The 19,143-nt window shown below is 41.0% G+C and overlaps 1 protein-coding gene across 1 annotated transcript in view; it reads right to left on the bottom strand.

Moving 5' to 3' along the window:
• The window catches only part of LOC138794185 (FERM and PDZ domain-containing protein 4-like), a 203,382-nt gene that overhangs the window by 1,900 nt on the left and 182,339 nt on the right, over positions 1–19,143 (bottom strand). The window contains exon 5 of the mRNA XM_069972959.1: positions 13,959–14,119. Within this exon, the coding sequence (XP_069829060.1) occupies positions 13,959–14,119 (161 nt within the window). The remainder of the gene's footprint in view (positions 1–13,958; positions 14,120–19,143) is intronic.

The raw sequence follows: 19,143 nt of genomic DNA, 5'->3' as shown, positions 1-19,143 counted from the left end.
GAAACGTCGCAACATTGAGGTGTGAATAAAGGCCACCGTTTTTCACTCTACAAAGTGCTGTCTCCTTCAAATTTATCTGAGAAGACAACCTCCGTTATTAAATACACTGTGTGCATTGAATGTCTGTCATTACATAGACTTCAATTCGGGTCATTAAATCGCGTCAATGACTGATGTATTTTTAAATAGAAAAGGCAGATGCCTTTTTTTTTATGTTGTGTGAACATAGCCAAAATGTAAAGGCTTGAAATAAGGCTGGAATCACTCATGCAGTTTTAGGCTATGTTCACACACAGTATTTTTGGCAGTATTTCAACCAAAACCAGGAATGGAAATTTATGAGGGGCAATGTATCAATGGAGACTCTTGAGTGAGTACTTCATTGGATTTTTTTCACTGATCTCCCTGAGCTCAGTGATAATGGTGTTTTGTCAAAACCAGGAGTGGAAGGCTATGTTCACACACTGTTGAAATTTAGTGGACAAATAATTGCCATTATTTTGAAACACCAGCCGGGCTTTGGTTAAAAAATTCTGACGAAAATACTGAGCAAAAATACTGTGTGTGAACATAGCCTGAGTGTAAATAGATGCAAAAGAGAGAAGTATTGCAACAGTCTTTTATTTAATACTTTCTATTTGGATCTGCTCTTACAGCTGATTCAAATTCTGCATCTCAAAATGCCATGAAGCTACATGTGTGATTCCAGCCTATTAGAGTATTTATACAAATAAAACTCAAGAATTGAACAATAAACAGTTCTACAAGATTCTAACAATTTTATATTCCTCCCAATGAACAAAATACCTGCTTACTGCAAGTTAAGGGCAGGTTCACACAGCGTGAAACACCGGCCCTTCTGTGACCAGGCTGGGTCACAGAACAGCTGGTGTTAGCGAAGATCATCCCATTGTTAGCAAAGATCATCCCTGTGCTAGCGAAGATCACCCAATTCAACAGAAATGAAGATCATCAGGCCGGTTTTGCAGTACTGGCCAGATGATCTTCATTTCTGTTGAATTGGCATCCCAATTCAACATTGTACACAATGGAGAGTGCGGCTGGAGCAGCACTCTCCATTGTGTGAACTGACATGTCTGTGTGGCCACTATTCAATGAATAGCAGCAGCACAAAACTGACGTCAGTTTTTCGCACGGCCGGTTGCAGGGCAGTTTCTAGATAATTTTGGAGACAGGGTGAATCTTGATAAAAGCGCCCCCCCGTAACCACACTCAATTCAGCCCTGGGGCTTTTATCAGGTTTCAGGTTATTAGGAAGAAGCAGTGTGTGTATTATGGAATAGATCGGTGTTGCACCCCTAAGAGATAATGTTCAACCGAATACAAAATCATCATACAGGGAATCACAGGTGCTGTTTTCTTTGATCTGCGGCACCATTTTCCTTCTCCTCTCCAACTGGACCACCATGATGATTTCTTGCAGCTACAATTCGTCTCCTCAGAACCTGCCAGACAAACATCTCAGGCTCCGCACTTATCCAGCAACTTCCTTCCCTTTTCCCTCCTATAGGCTCCTATAGTAATTCTGCTGCTTGGTGCAGTAAAGTCTGCAAGGTGTGACCTCCATCACACTGACATACAGGATACTGGGAGAGCTGGATGACCTCCATCACACTGACATACAGGATACTGGGAGAGCTGGATGACCTCCATCACACTGACATACAGGATGCTGGGAGAGCTGGATGACCTCCATCACACTGACATACAGGATGCTGGGAGAGCTGTGTGACCTCCATCACACTAACATACAGGATACTGGGAGAGCTGGATGACCTCCATCACACTGACATACAGGATACTGGGAGAGCTGGATGACCTCCATCACACTGACATACAGGATGCTGGGAGAGCTGGATGACCTCCATCACACTGGCATACAGGATGCTGGGAGAGCTGTGTGACCTCCATTACACTGACATACAGGATGCTGGGAGAGCTGTGTGACCTCCATTACACTGACATACAGGATGCTGAGAGAGCTGTGTGACCTCCATTACACTGACATACAGGATGCTGAGAGAGCTGTGTGGCCTCCATTACACTGACATACAGGATGCTGGGAGAGCTGTGTGACCTCCATTACACTGACATACAGGATGCTGGGAGAGCTGTGTGACCTCCATCACACTGACATACAGGATACTGGGAAAGCTGGGGGACCTCCATTACACTGACATACAGGATACTGGGAAAGCTGGGGGACCTCCATTACACTGACATACAGGATACTGGGAAAGCTGTGTGACCTCCATTACACACTGACATACAGGATACTGGGAAAGCTGGGTGATCTCCATCACACTGACATACAGGATACTGGGAAAGCTGGGTGACCTCCAATACACTGACATACAGGATGCTGGGAAAGCTGGGTGACCTCCAATATACTGACATACAGGCTACTGGGAGAGCTGGGTGACCTCCATTACACTGACATACAGGATGCTGGGAAAGCTCGGTGACCTCCATTACAGTGACATACAGGATGCTGGGAAAGCTGTGTGACCTTCATTACACTGACATACAGGATGTTGGGAAAGCTGTGTGACCTCCATTACACACTGACATACAGGATGCTGGGAAAGCTGAGTGACCACCCCCTGTAATCCCCCCTGTGCTGTCCCCATTGTAATAATTCCCCCTCTGCTGTCCCCATTGTCATAGTCCTCCTCTCCCTGTGCTGCCCCCCCCCAAATAGTAATAATCCCCTCTGCTCCCCCTGCATTGCCAAACACACACACAAAAAAAACAAACATTATACTCACCTTATTCTGGCATAGGGGTCCCTCTCTCCTCTTCTCTTCCTCTCCAGCCTGCGAGGAGCAGGCCGCTGCCGCCCCTGCACACATCTCTCCAGCAAACGCAGTGAAATGACATCATTGCGCTGCTGGAGGGAGATGTCTGCAGGTGCAGAGTGCTCGGCTGGGTCGGAGCGGTGCAGGGGCGGAGCTACGGGAGGTCCGGGGGCGGAGCTATGGGCGACCCGGAGACGGAGGTCCAGGCAGTCCGGGGGCGGAGCTACGCGAGGTGATTGTTCAGAGGAGCAGGTGATGGGGCGAGCGAGCCAGCAGGCGGGCGGCCGGCTTGCCGGCCGGGGGTGCGCGCAGCTAAGTGGAGTCTGGGGGGTGCCACCAGCGCCCCCTAGCTGTCGGTGCCCCGTGCGGCCGCCCGGCCCGCCCGCCTCTAGAAACGGCCCTGGCTGGTTGGAATTCTGGCCAGAGCGATACAACGTATGTTTTGCATTATTGATGGCTATTGTTGCATATTGCAGCAACAGCCGTGATTTATGCAAAACATACATTGTGTGAACATGGCCTAATGGAATATTTTTGTTTACATCCAGAACACCTGAGCAGATTGTATATCTAATCACATCCTATATGTGAATGCAATTCTGTATCCAGCCAAATATATCATCAGCAGCATCTTTTTGGTAGTAAAAGGTACTAATACTGATGCTGTTAGTATAAGTGTAGTACAAATAAAAGCAATTGTTTAGACTGGGCACAATGATATCTACTTCTAGCTAATCTGTAAAATATATTAGAACGGTTTCTGTTCAATTCTTATGGTGATATTACTAGGAGAGATTATCATGTAATAGACACCCAGTGACAGCCAACAGAAAAAGCAAGAACAAAAATCTATTAGGGAGTTACATAACTTTATCTTTTATAATAATTAAGCTTTATGTACATAAAAGCAGGAAACTCTTTAATGAGCATTTCCACTTAAAAACAGAAAAACACATGAATTAACATAACTCCTTGAGTTGTCCTCTTCTGTCAAGTTGATAAAGATTCTTAATTATGCCTGCTAGTTTTCTTTCTGTTTTCTAAAAGTGACAAAAAAATTTCTCTCTTCACAGCTTCCACAGAGTTGTCTCCGCTATTTAGCAGATTTCAGAATGTTCCACAGCGTTTCTGCAACCCTCTTCCTATAATAATGCATAATTACCATTCAGGAGACTATGAAAGCTAGATAACAACCCCTATGGAAGATGCAATGGTAGCCATTACAATTGTTATTCTTAAAAATGCTACTGGCTTGACAATAAAGAAATTTCTGGGTTTTATATTCATTGGTCATTGCAGTATGTGGTATAAGGTGTAATACCTTTAAAGTGACACTACATATTTGAATCATATTTACCAAATTTACAAGCATTATACAGGATGGTTTGTCAGTTGCACAGTGACCACTCCAACAGAGCTAATAGACAGTGTTGGTTTAAAGGGGTTTTCCTACCCGCAACACCGTTTTCCTATGTGCAGACAGTGGCATAGCCTTAGGCTATGTTTACACAGTGTAAGTTTAGCCGTTGTGTGCAGCAGTGAATTCTGATGCGAGCGCACATTGAGTTCAGCAGAAATGAAGTACCGTCCGGGATGATCTTCAGTAACACCAGCCATTCTTTGACCCGTCCGGTGTCACAGAACGGCTGGTGTTATACGTAGTGTAACACCTCACCTCAAACTGTAAAACACAGCTTAGGTTCCTCATCTTTCTTTATTGCTACTTTAGACTATGTTCACACAACATTTAACAGTGTCCATTGCATAGCAATGGACGCTGTTAAACTGCCGGTCGCTGGGCTGCATCCACATTGTCTCCTGCTCCTTCTGCTATCCCCCCTTAGGAAACAAATATTCCATGCCTCTGTCTCACATTGTGTGTGTTTGCCGAGTGCAGGCTGATGATGCAGACAGGGGGCAGGGCGTGATGTCACAGGAGGCTTGGCTGGAGTGATTCACCATCTCTGAATGGCCAGAAGCAGGTGCAGCACTAATTTTACTGATTGTGATGGGATGGTGACTGTGATGATCAGCTGAGGGAAAGCATTGCATTCTGGGAACTGCTCAACCAGGAAGGACAGAAAAGCAATACAGAACAACAACCCCCCTCCCCCCCAAACAAATTTATTTTTGGTAGTTTCAAAACTGGGATAGACAGGTATGTAATGCTACATGCTTCTGCAAAAGTTTCATCCTTTTTAACCTCTACATGGAGTTCCCCTTTAATGCCTGTTCTAAAGAATGGGTGTAAAAATGAAGAGGTGTCCATACAGCGGACAGTACTTCAATGCAATGCCACCCCTGTAGTAAAGAACGGACGCTGATTCCATTGCAGTCAGCATCTATTCTTTATTGAAAAAGAACGTAGTGTGAACATAGCCTTACTCTCTCATTGTAGTGTTAATACAACTGCTTGGAAATCTGAGTCTTGTACAAGGAATTACATTTACTTTAATGATGTTTTAATGACCAGGCAACATCTTGAAAGAATTGTTGAGAAACAAAAACAAGGCTTGAAACTTGTGAATTATTAACATGATTATCTGCCTGTTGATGAATCTTTTATCAGCTAAGCTGACTCTCCTTGAAGCCAATGTCACCCATTTATTGGCTATAGTATTTAACCGTTTTCACAATGACAGTCCTGAATAAATTTCTAAACTGTTGTTCCATTAAATTCAATAACTTTAACCATGGTAATTAACCCTGAAAGGATCGAAGTCCTGATAATTAAGCAGGAAAACAGATCTGAACATCTCAAATGTCTGGGAGACTTGTTTCCGAGTTTGAGCAATGTTTTTATTCACTACGCGTAACAGAAGCGGCTTCTACTGTGACATCTTATCAGTTGTCAAAACGGCTGGAAAGGACCAGAATGCATCAGCTTCTGAATATATCTTTGTACAATCAGGGCAGCGTACAGAGGCTGTGAATCAGATGCACATTGTGTCAAACAGTCATTTCTGCCACACTTGGCATTGCAAACATTTTTCAGATACATAAAATTTGTAACAATCAGACTATAAAAGGCTCTTATTGACACTCGGATTGTTATCCTTGCCCACAAATGTCAGCGACGGCATAAGCAACAGCAATGTTTAACCGGAGCATTAAGAGTGCATGGTACCTATTTCTGGTAGGAGGTGAGAATGAACCCAACATGCAACTAAGATGTGAAACTATTTACAATGGGAAAATGTTCCACAATCAAGCCTTATATAATAGTTTATTTTACTAATAGTTTATTGTTTTATATGTCCTTGTTGTTTCAGCTTGTCTTTCACATTTTCTTACTCCCACATTTCTAATCGCATAAGTATAAAGTGTTAAGCCTTTACCAGAGAATACATTCCCAACAGATACAACACAGTAGGTGGAAGGTAAAAAAAAAAAAAAAAAAAACGGAAAGCAAATAAATAGGATTGTTAACCCTTAGCTGCATTTAAATGCCTTTTTCCCCAATACCTGGTGGTCTAGTGGGGGGTCGTCATCTCCACACACACACACACACGTGACTTAATCGTGGAGGAGCGGTCCCAGCTTATGAGCCAGCCAGGGGTCTGCACCGTAAAGGCACTGATCCCGACTTGGCAGTGTAATAATACTAGAAATCCCCCAGGAGGACTTCTAGTTAGTGTCCCTTTTCCCATTTTATAAATAAAAATAAATAAATATATATCGCCGCATGTATAATCGCCTGAACTATTCCAAAAAAATTCCAAAGTGCAAAATTGCAAATTTTTTGGTCGCATTAAATCCAGAAAAATTGTGATAAAAAGTGATCAAAAAGTTGCATATATGCAAATAAGGTATTGATAGAAAGTACAGATCAAGGCACAAAAAATGACACCTCACTCAGCCCCATAGACCAAAGGATAAAAGCATTATTAGGATGGAAATAGAGCAATTTTAAACATATGTAGTTTTTTTTTTAAAAAAAAGGTTTTAATTTTTTAAAAGCCATCAAATAAAATAAAAGTCATATAAATTACATATCGTTGTAATTGTACTGATGTGAGGAACATAAAGAACATGTCAGTTTTACTAAAGAACAAATGGCTTAAACACGAAACCCCCCCAAAATGAAATAAAATTCCTTTATTAAAATTTGATTCCTTAATCAAAAATTAAGTCTGCCATTGCCAAGTACAATTAGTGGCACAAAAAATAAGGGTTCATGTGGGTCTGTAGGTGAAAAAGTGCAAGCGCTATGGCCTTTTAAACACGAGGAGAAAAAAACTAAAATGCAAAAACTAAAATAGCCCGGTCCTGAAGGGGTTAAGCAATTTATCTGTCCATGTAAATGTACCCTAAAAGAGATAAGTGTTACTTGAGCATTCTCAAGTCCGATCAGTCTGCATTTAAGTACCGGAGGCTGAAAAAGTTGAATGCAGCCCCGGGGAGTCCGTAAAAACATGGATACCACTGTATCCATGCATTCCTGGACTGCCCAGAATTGCATCCAATAGAAGTAGAAGTAAATTACAAATCTGTTTAACTATCTGACACCAGTTCATTTAAAAACTATTTTTTTTCTCTGTAGTAACCCTTTATTAATAGATTATTTTTTAATACTGACTATAGACTATAATTACAATTGGTACTATAGAGATTGGGAAAAGATAATATGATGCAGGATATGTGTGAAAGCATAACTAAAAGTCATATACTAGTTTGAGCTTGAGAGTGCCCAACAGTAGGGATGAGCGAACTGGCTGAGGTTTGGGTTCGTATAAACCTGAACTATCGGCTTCTGATTCCCGCTGTCTGCCCGCTCTGTGGAGAGGGTGGATACAACCTTGAGGACCGCCTGGAAAACTGGGATACAGCCATAGCCATAGGCCATGGGTCTCCAACCTGGGCCCTCCAGCTGTTGCAAAACTACATTTCCCATCATGCCTGGACAGCCAAATCCAATGCTTTAGCTATCCGGGCATGATGGGAATTGTGGTTTTGTAACAGCTGGAGGGCCGCAGTTTGGAGACCCATGCCATAGGCTGTATCCCAGTTTTGTAGACTGTCCTCAGGCTGTATCCACCCTCTCCACAGAGCGAGCAGACTGCGGGAATCAGAAGCCGATAGTTCAGGTTCATACGAACCCAAACCTCAACCGGTTAGCTCATCCTTACCCAACAGGGGAAACGTACTGTAAATGCTATATAATAGTTGGGGAAGGGGGTTCTGTGACAAACCTTGCACTGGAGAGGAAGGTAAGGGCCTTGGAGAGAATAGTGCAGTGAGAATGGGTCTTTATATTTATTTTAAATATTTAGACTGGGGTCAGGTATCTGCATTGTTCTTTAATGAAAAGTAACTGCCCCCATGCCTGCATATTACTACTTATAACTATTATTAAAAATCAGGTCCTTTATATTCTTAAAACAATAAGTTACATATTTGTAAATGATATCAGCTACTCTTTTAATCTCTTTCAGGTTTGAGCTGCCTGAGTTGCTGACTTTAGTGCTAAAATTAAGGGAAATATTAAAAAAAAAAAAAAAAAAAAGAGATAGAGAGAAAAAAAACCTGTAAAATAAAAACTTAAACAAGCCACGAGCCATGTGGAGGAGAATTAATGAAGCATCATTATATATAGTAAGAAATACACAGCAAGCATGTGGTCTTCCACTCAGTTATAATTCCATCTGAGCAGTAGGAAGCAGAATCAGACAGAACCCTATTGTGCAAAACTTGTATGTAAAGATTAATCCACACAGGGAGAACAAGGGTGCTTCTAGCATTCTATTGCTACCTGTGGTGAGACGTGAAACGCTGCTATACCACTTCTCCATTCTGAGAAGTGAAAATGCATGGATGAAGTCTACATATAACAAAATGCTGTATCCTGCAGTAGTCAGGAAAGGATGGTGTATGTAGCAAATTTCTCTACCGTACATCTGAGACGGATCAAATGAACTCACAGATAATTCCTTAAAGTCAATGACAAGATTATATCTATAGGTTAAAACCATCCACATTTTTCATATGCAATATATAGCAGATATAGAGCATATACTCCAGGGGTGGGGAACCTTTTCCATGTCGAGGGCCAGTAAGGCAATAATGAAATCATTTAAGAGGCCGTATACTGTGCGCAGCAGTTAGTAGCATGGGTTTTCAGCACCCGGGCCAAGGCAAAGTATTGTTCCCCTAGTGCCCCTGCTATTGTAGTTAACCCCCAGTCATGTCCCTTGTAGTCTAGTTAACCCCCCCAGTCATGTCCCTGATAGCCTAGTTAATCCCCCAGTCATGTCCCTGGTAGCCTAGTTAACCTCCCCCCAGTCATGTCCCTGGTAGCCTAGTTAACCCCCCCAGTCATGTCCCTGATAGCCTAGTTAATCCCCCAGTCATGTCCCTGGTAGCCTAGTTAACCTCCCCCCAGTCATGTCCCTGGTAGCCTAGTTAACCCCCCCCAGTCATGTCCCTGGTAGCCTAGTTAACCCCCCCAGTCATGTCCCTGGTAGCCTAGTTAACCCCCCCAGTCATGTTCCTGGTAGCCTAGTTACCCCCCAGTCATGTTCCTGGTAGCCTAGTTACCCCCCCCCCAGTCATGTCCCTGTTAGTCTAGTTAACCTCCCCAGTCATGTCCCTGGTAGCCTAGTTAACCCAAACCAAATGGGCAACACGGTACAAATTCAGGTGACAATCGGATAGTCAGAGGTCAGGCGGAAGGTCAGATAACAGGATTAGGAATGGGGACCGCAGGAGTAGACAGGGGGAGCTGGGATCAGGGTGTGAACCTTAATAGCCAGCGATCATGAACAGAATGCTGGCTCCTTAAATACAGGACCAGGAGCCCGGACCAGAATGTGATTGATCGGGACTCCTAAGTCCTGATACAATACACATGAGTAGCTGCAGGCTGGGTGACAGCAGCTTCTGCCACTCAGCCCGAGCCTAAATCTGCTAAGCTGAATGAGATTTTGCTCAGCCGAGCCACCGTGCCTCATTGGAGCCCGCGGCACCCCTGGTAACCAGGGACGCTGTCAGGTCTCTGTGATGTCACACGGCCCCCGGGCAGGAGGGCAGCGCTGCGCTCCAGCTGGAGCAGACAACGCTGGAGCACGGTCAGGTAAGTGTCTACCAACGGTCATGTGATAGACACACAGGTGCACAGCAACTATAGCTATCAGAACAGGACAGGTTTCTAGTCATTGGATAACTCTTTACAAGACTTCTTCTATTTGCTGAAACTGGAAGTGGCAGGGAAGAGGGACTTTGAAGGATAAATCCTCTCACAAGTCAAATATTGATAGTGAAACAAGCTGCCTCCCAATACTGACACATTGGTCATTAACTAAGAGAGTATTAGGTAGTATTAGTATTAGAGTATTAGTATTAGTATTATTTTACGATATATTCCCCGTCCTCCAGCAATAGTCCAAGGATTTCAAATTAATATCATAAAAAATATGTTTAAATGTAGAAACCCATTTGACCATTGACTGTGATACTATACTGAACCCAAAATATTCACCCTTTTCTTCATAATTTAAAAATATATTTAACCCCTTCTGGACCAGGCTAATCTTCGTTTTTGCGCTTTTGTTTTTTCCCTTCTTGTGTTTAAAAGACCATAGCGCTTGCATTTTTTCACCTACAGACAACAGACAAAATTGCTCTTTTCATATGCTTATAGCGCTTGTATCCTTTGGTCTATTGGGCTGTGTGAGGTGTCATTTTTTGCGCCATGATTTATACTTTTTATCGATACATTGCTTCCACATATGTGACTTTTGGATTGCTTTTTATTACAATTTTTCTTGAATGCACAATTTTGCACTTTGGAATTTTTTGGTGCTTACACCATTTACCGTGAGAGATCAGGAATGAAATAAATTAATAGTTCGGGTGATTGCACATGTTGATTTATTTATTTTTATTATTAAAATGGGGAAAGGGGGGTGATTCAAACTTTAATTAGGGGAGGGGATTTTTTAATAATAAAAAACATTTTTTTTTTACACATATATTAGAAGGGGGACTTCTAGTAGGACTGCTCTGATCTCTCATTGAGATCTATGCAGTATAGATACGCAGCATAGATAAATGACATAGGCATTCTATTGCTTTCAGCTGCTGCAGCCAATGCGGCGCAGACCACGGCCGGGATATCCCCCCCACACTTGATCACTAGGGAAAAGCAAAAGCAGCACTTTAAATGCAGCTGTCAACTTTAACAGCTGCATTTAAAAGGCTTATTAGCAGGCACGGCGATTGGACCGTGCCCGCTAATTGCCGCGGTCCCGGGCTGCAGATAGCACACGCGACCCCTCTCTGAACACCCCCACCCGCATGTGGACATACAGTTACGCAGCCATGTGGGAAGGGGTTAAAATGAAGTGTATGCCAGTGTTTCAGAACCAGCTGCTCTCCCTTTGTTGGCAGCAGTAGATATTATTGATATTAATTATATATATATATATATATATATATATATCAGAGAAACATAGAGAATTGTTGCCAGAAAAGATATAGATATATGTTTATCCCAGGCATAATTAAATTCAGTTACTTTAGATTTACCAACCACCTCTGCTGGAAGTTTGTTCCAAGCATCTACTACTTTTTCAGTTAAGCAATATTTTCTCACATTGCTTCTGATCTTTCCCCCAACTAACCTCTCACTGTGTCCTCTTTTTCTTGAGCTCAGTTTTTTTTTTTAAATTAAAATCACTTCCCTCCTGAACCTTATTTAGTGCTTTAACATATTTAAAGGTTTGATCATGTCCCCCCTTTCTCTTCTTTTCTCTAGACTATACAAATTCAAATCCTTATGTCCTTGCTGGTTAAAGGGGTATTCCAGGAAAAAAGAAAAAATAACACAGTACATTGCTCTTCTGGCGTACCTAGCTCTTTCCATCGCTCCATAGGAATGAATAGAGACGTGACTAGCGTGCTGTACCCGCAGCTCTATTCATAACAGAGCCGTTGGGTCCTGATATGGAGATCGCCAGGGGGTACCAACGACCTCCTACTTTTCCCCTGATTAGTGTGAACATAGCCATAGAGCAAAGCATTCAAATAAAGCTAATAATAGTCATAAATAAGGTTTGTATTTTGTGTCACTTAAAAATAAAGGAATAAACATTTAATATAATTTTTTAAATGGAAATAATTCTGTCAAATTTTTAAATGTGATATTTTTTCAAATCTCTTTCCAGGAACTGTAACAGGTTTTCACAAGTACCATATATTCATCTTACAAATGCATATTCTGACTGGTTGCTTTGCTATAGCCTTTACCAGTCATTGAGGTCGGTCCATATAGAATGCAGCTTGTCTTTAGTGAATATATCTGGCACATTCTAGCAAGAATCCAATAGGCAAAGTTGACATTTAAGAGGATATAAAGTAATATAGATTGATTGTCCCCAATAATCTATAGCCAGTTCTACAGGTTATTGTTATAATTTCCCCCACTCTATTCCTACCACAGGTAAATGCTGAATGTTTCTTTTCGCCATAAAAGAGGCTTATTATGTTTCCCATTATGATTCTGTTACATCTGTTATAGAACGCTACATGTCTCCCTCTATTTGTGTAGATATGTATGCGTTTGCTTATTTGTATTCTCTCATTGCAGTACTTTATGTCAGCTGTGTCCCAAAATGTGTGACGTCTATGCTCCTGGAACAGTCTGTAACAGGCTATATGAAGCATACAAATGAGCCGTGCTTCAAGAACCAAGTAAAGTGAAATAAAATGTCTTTGTGTACGCTGCTTCATTTATCAGCTGTTTCATTTCTATTAGTATTTCAGCTTGAAAAATAATACCTGTAAGGAAATGAACAAACTATTTCATTGAAATATTGCCTGTTACACATTTTAGTTCAAGAACTGTATATTTACACTCTGACTGACTGCATTCCCTTCTTACTTTCACATCAATCTCATAAATGTGCTGCCACTCAACAGTATCAAGCCGGCTATGGGTAACAAACGTGCGTCTACAAACATCTCATTACCCTCACTACTATTAGGCTCTAGTCTTACCAAACATCAAGTGGAAGAATACTAGTAGGAATTAAATGGACTGGAAAGACAATTACTACATTCACTATTCGACTAGGTTCACACTATGTAAAACTGAGAACCATCTGTCATAACAACGGCTGTCACTGCGCAAATAACGGCAATTTTTTTTACACAATGACACCCATTGTTATGAAAGATGGCTGTCATTTTTACATAGTATATTATACTATTTGAGGTTACTAATTGGCCTTTGGGTGTTTCTTTAAAGGGGTAGTGCGGCGGTAAAAAATTATTCACAGAATAACACACATTACAAAGTTATACAACTTTGTAATGTATGTTATGTCTGTGAATGGCCCCCTTCCCCATGTCCCACCACCCCCACCCGTGTACCCGGAAGTGTAGTGCTTTATACATACCTGATCCGTGCCGACACGCGTCCGCCATCTTGTGCCAAACGTCATCTTCGGCCGGCTGGCCCGAACACCTTCGATCTTCCCGAGTGCCGGCCGCGTCATCAGCTGCTCAGCCGCGATTGGCTGAGCATAACTGTGCTCGGCCAATCGCGGCTCAGCGGCTGATGACGCGGCCGCTCTATGTGACAAAAACGTAACCAATTTTGTTATCCTAAGCTCCAGTGTAATAGTTTCGAGAGTTGTGACATTGCTATGGTTTGAAAGTGCTACACTCTAAATACTAGAACAGGCCTATTTTATTATACTATAGGATTGGCTTTCTTCTATATATTCTTGACTGTTTATAGCTGTATAAACGAGGCCTTGGCGTTAAAATGGGAAGTACTTTCCTGACCACCGATTTATCACATCATTATTAGGGATGAGCGTCCCTTTGAACCTGAACTCTCGGCTTCTGATTCCCGCTGTCTGCCCACTCCATGGAGAGGGTGGATACAACCTTGAGGACCGCCTGGAAAACTGGGATACAGCCATAGCCATAGGCTGTATCCCAGTTTTGTAGGCGGTCCTCAGGCTGTATCCACCCTCTTCATGGAGCAGGCAGACAGCGGGAATCAGAAGCCAATAGTTCAGGTTCATATGAACCCGAACCTCGGGCAGTTCGCTCATCTCTAATCATTGTTGATTACGAGCAGGACTCATCATAAGGAAATTAGACATATACTTATCAAACAGAGTCACTTACCTGGTGTTACAGAACGGACAACAACGGGTTTTTCACTCCCTGCAACAAACCCGAAACCAAGAACAGGATCTCTCCTCATTTCCACATTTCTAGGTGTGGGAGGGTTGATTTGGCAGCCTTCAATTCGGGGGTCTTCAAATGTTGCTGCTTGTGTCAAGTGACTGTGAAAAAAATATATCATACTGCTCAGCTCTTTTGTTTTTAAGACCTTTCAATACACAGATCAATCAGAATTGTATAGTACAACCTTATTATTCCCATTAGTGGCTTATTCGTTACTTGTGTTCTGCAATTACGCATTTAGCATTGAAGACATGACAAAAAGTGTTAATTATCTGAATACATGTAGCCCACAAGAAACTGTGGTTATACTTAATTTAAGAGATTCTGATGGGGTGGAAAATGTTATATAATTAGCAATTAAGATAAGAAACGTCTATTGTGTCTTTAAAATGCACTACCCACAATACAAGAAACAAATCTCCACAGCTCATAAATAGTAATACACAGGAGTTATGCACTAGTCAAAATGAACAAACAGTCATGCATGTATCTAGTTTTGTCTCTAATTTGACTTAGGAGGATTGCCTAAGTATCCAATCGTTAAATATCCAATTCTTTCTATAATCAAGATAACAAACAAAAACATTCAAAGCAAACAGGAAGTATGATAATTTTAGGCTATGTTAACACAAAATACTAATTTAATTAACAACGGAGTGAAAAGAACATTAGTTGGAAATTAAATCAATACATTTGCATTTCAATGCAACAACAGCCATAGTGTTTATACACAGTATACACTATGGCCATTGTTGAACTGTGGCCACAGAAAATAATGAGCATGTTTATTTTGTATGGCTGCAGTTCAACGAACAGCGGCCATAGAGAATAGTTGTGCTCACAATGTAAAGTACGGCTGCTGGATGTACTTTACATTGTGTTCAATGTTTAATTGGATTGTGGGCACACCCAAATGTGTCTGCAATCCAAATGGGAAAAAGAAAAAGATTCTCTTTGGCCCCATGCAATGTAAAGCCCCTTTTACACGGGGTGACAGGAGAAGCAAACAAGACCTGTGAGCGCTTGTTTGCTCCTCATTCCCCGATCGCTGCTGCTACCGCCATCACGGCGGCAGAAAAGAGGAATTGTTGTTAAAGGTGTGGCAGCCCTGGATATCATATTTAGATCCGACTTCCAGGAGGGAGGGAACAGGTTATCTGTAATGAGGAGTGAGGGATGGGTGGTGGATTCCCTTGTCTTACACGTGTGTCTTGTTAGTGTTTGGTCTGTGTAGTCGCATGTTAAATGTTCAGTTTTTTTTTTTTATAACGGTTGGGCTGGGTAGAAGTCGAGACCATGATCTGGGACACCCTGACATGGGGCACTGATTGGAGCCTGTTTTTTATATTTTGTTATATTTACGGTGGGGTTGTTCTTCTCTTGCATGAGGAACGTCGTGAGATTTCTACCTGATTATGCTATAGTTGGCCTACGTTGGGCATATTATTTGTATGTTGAAAAATTGTAAAAACCTAATAAGATCTTATGAAAATATAAGATAATGTTCCTGTGGTTGATATGGCAGTGTTGGCCACAGTAACATGTAATACAGCGGCCGTAGTTTGATGTTGTATTACAGTGTGTGAACATAGCCTTAAAGTGTACCTGACAATTTAGGTGACTTTTCAGGATAAGCTGTCCTGTGTTTATACTTTTCAGCAGATTTCTGCTCTACAATTAGTCCCTCTATTATCTTCCTAGCTAAGGGATCATATTACATGTTGTAACCAGTAAACATAAGTATTTGCTGTGCTGAATTTGACATTGGATAACCAACATGCCTTGAGTAGTTAGTGGCTAAACATTTATTTGGCTGACAGTTATCACTATATGGGTAGAACTCGAGAGGTATGCCGGTAACCAGACATGTTTGGTGGCAGCTTATATCCCCAAAAGCAAGAGAGTCAGGCAGTTAAAATCCAAAATGCCTTTTTTTTTCTTCTGGCTGGAAAGAATTGGGGTGCTCCATTCAGGTTAAAGAGGAAACTTAACACATAGGTAGAGCTGATAGCGGCATAGCCACCAATACTCTAGTGTTAAAAACAGTGGTTCAGAGGCAGCAAAAAGTTCTGAATTCAATTCTATTTTATGTTTTATAAGTTAAATAAATGTCATTTACTTAAGACAGAAATTTATCAAAGAGTGTCTGTCTTCTAACATGTCTGTTTTATGGTATGATTTGTATCCCCCATAAAAAGAACAATTCTGGAGAATATTTTCTTAGTAATCATTATGCCATTTCTCCTGGAAATATATAATCAATATAACAACTAGGTGTTACCTTTCCACTTGTTAATGTGACATATCTGATACTATCAGGCTTTGTATGACCATACCCCAATGGCAAGGGGAATTTGTACAGAAAAGTATGCAGCTGTACATTTTTTTCTGCACTTCCAAAGTAAATAAGAAAAGAGCCATGCAATGCAGTGTTCTGTGAAAAGGAGACCCATATTTATTATCTGCTGGGTAATATGAATATGTTCTATAACAGAAAAACAAATCCTTACTGAGTCTCTAGATCAATTTCAAGAGTATGGCTTGATTCAATATTTTACTACATGTAAAATGTAGAACAAAATGGGGGGAGGGCAATGCTTCAAGAATTTATACAGCCTATAATATAGCCAATAAAGAATATATTCTCAGGACTTGGCATCGTATTATCTTGCCTTTCTTTATATTGTGTCATAATTCTTGAAAATATTTTCTCAGCTCAATCTGCTTCTATGCTTCATATCAATGTATATAAACTTTGGAAGCATATACTATAACTTTTTAGATTTGTCTGTCTGTAGCCTACTTAAAGCGAATGTACCAGCTTTAAGATCTTTACATCAATAGACTGGCATTTTTTTTTTTTTTTAACCGCACAACACTATTCCCGGTCACCGGCTCGGCCTGAAGCACTGCCCCCCAGTGTGACGTTCTGCCCTCCCCTCTGTGACGTGGTTGCATTAGAGGGGGGTCCTGACTCCAGTGCTTCAGGCCGGGCACCAGGGATAGACCAGCGCAATGCATGGGAACTGGGCCGCAGTTCAGAAAAAGGAACCGCAGCATTGGCATCCCCAAGATGGCACAAGTCTATTGATGTAATAATCTTAAAGAGATGTTTCGCTTTAACAAGGGAGGACTACAAATCTCTTTTTTAAAGAAAGTTTTGATAGAATTCCATGATTATAAGGGTAATTGATCTACTTAATGAAGACAAGCATTTCATTCTGTGAGAATATGGTCTTGTATCTGACTTTTATGTGTAGATATGTGCAGACTCTACAATATCTTAGTTGAGTTTTGCTATTAGAATCTCTCCAAATTCAAAATAAATTAGTGATGAGCGAATAGTGAAATATTTAAATATTCAATATTCCTACTAATATCTCACCAATATTCGAATATTCGATCCCATTAAAGTCTATGGGAACAAGTATTCGATTATTGAAAAACATCTATTCGACCACTTGGAGGTAAAAACCGGAAGCTGGGGGATATGAACGCTTATCGAATATTTATCAAATATTCTGCGAACTATTTGATAATATTTGATACCTTACTACAGTATACCTTACGATTCGATCGAATATCTATTCAATCAAACAGTATTCACTCATCACTATAAATAATCTTAACACTTTGAAATGGAGAAGGCGGCAGATATGACCCTGTTAATTATTGTAAAAATTAAAATAATAGTATAGACATCTTTTCATGAGATGAATATATTCAGTATAAAAGATTTTGGAGAGAGCACTTTAATTACATAGAAATGCTGCAGCGGTACTGCTGAGCTGCAATGACTTCATCACATATTATGAAGGTGAAGCATTAAAAGAATCAAAGAACCCTGTGTCTTTATTTCTAAATGCAAAAGCTTTTATGGTCTTTCTGCATCTGTCTATACAATGTTTCACCAGAGATCAATTACTGACATGTTCCTAATATGATGGGTCTATATTTCATCAACAAACAAAAGAACAAAAACTACTGCAAAGTATGCAGTACAGATGAGGACAAAAGCATCACTTGAAGCTGATCTAACATGTACAATGCAATAGTTCCACATTTTGCTGTACTTACATTACACTGTAATATATATATATATATATATATATATATATATATATATATATATATATATATCACTGTTCCTGAGCTACATGCTTAAAGGGACATATAACAACTTTTTATATAGTGCTGCAGTTCTAGGGAAAGTAATAGAGATGCTCTTCTTGGTGTCCTCCTGTGATGCTCCCCTGGTGTCCTTCTACGGTGTCTCCAGGACCCCAGCTGAACACTCCTGCTGCCATTTCCGAGACAGACTCATCTTGATAGTGATAGCTCGCTCAGCCAACTCTGACTGAGATGGGACAGAGCCACGGCCAGTGATTGACTGGGCAGGCTGTCACTACCAAGGTGAGTCTGCCTAAGAATAGGCGGTGGCTGTGGTCTGCAGGGTAACCAGAGACACCACAGGAGGACACTACTGGGGGAGCATGGTGAAGTAATTACAGACCCTTTATTATTTTCCTGCAACAATTAGAGCTGTATTTGCCATTAGGCCTGTGCTTAAAGCAGCAATATTAAGGTGGGTAGCCATTTTAAAATTCTAACTATTGTGGAATAACTGTAATAGGGCCTGATCAGCACATGCTTTAACTATGGCCCTGGCACCAATATATAATACATTGTCTAGAGTTGATGGCTAGAAGTAGCCTGCACCAGTGTGAACTCAGTCCTGCATAACTGACACAACAGCCTGTTCAGATTAGGACTTTCAGTACTGGAGGAAATAGCAGTAAACCATTCCTGTGGTTTGCCTTCAATAAAGTTTTAAAAATAAAGACTAAGCTTTCACAGTGTTCGTTAAGTGCAGACTGCTCATTCCTCATGTATTACATATAAAAGGTTGTCCCACCCTGAATAACCCCTTTAATATAATCTGTGAAAGGACATGAGGACAATGTAAGTACCCCATATAGATTTGGTACAGACTCTGTTTTAACAATAGGAAGCACGTAGAGCCTGCAGGAAAATGGACATTATTTTATGATTGTTACCTGATATAGCTGACCACAAAGCTATGCCTATAGATGCAGTGACTAACAAATGGAGTTAATAGCAT

The sequence above is a fragment of the Dendropsophus ebraccatus genome, chromosome 5 (genome assembly GCF_027789765.1).
Source record: "Dendropsophus ebraccatus isolate aDenEbr1 chromosome 5, aDenEbr1.pat, whole genome shotgun sequence".
In the NCBI taxonomy this organism is placed as follows: Eukaryota; Metazoa; Chordata; class Amphibia; order Anura; family Hylidae; genus Dendropsophus; species Dendropsophus ebraccatus.
The sequence above is the reverse complement of the archived record's forward strand: the minus strand, read 5'-3'. Positions and strand labels throughout refer to the sequence as shown.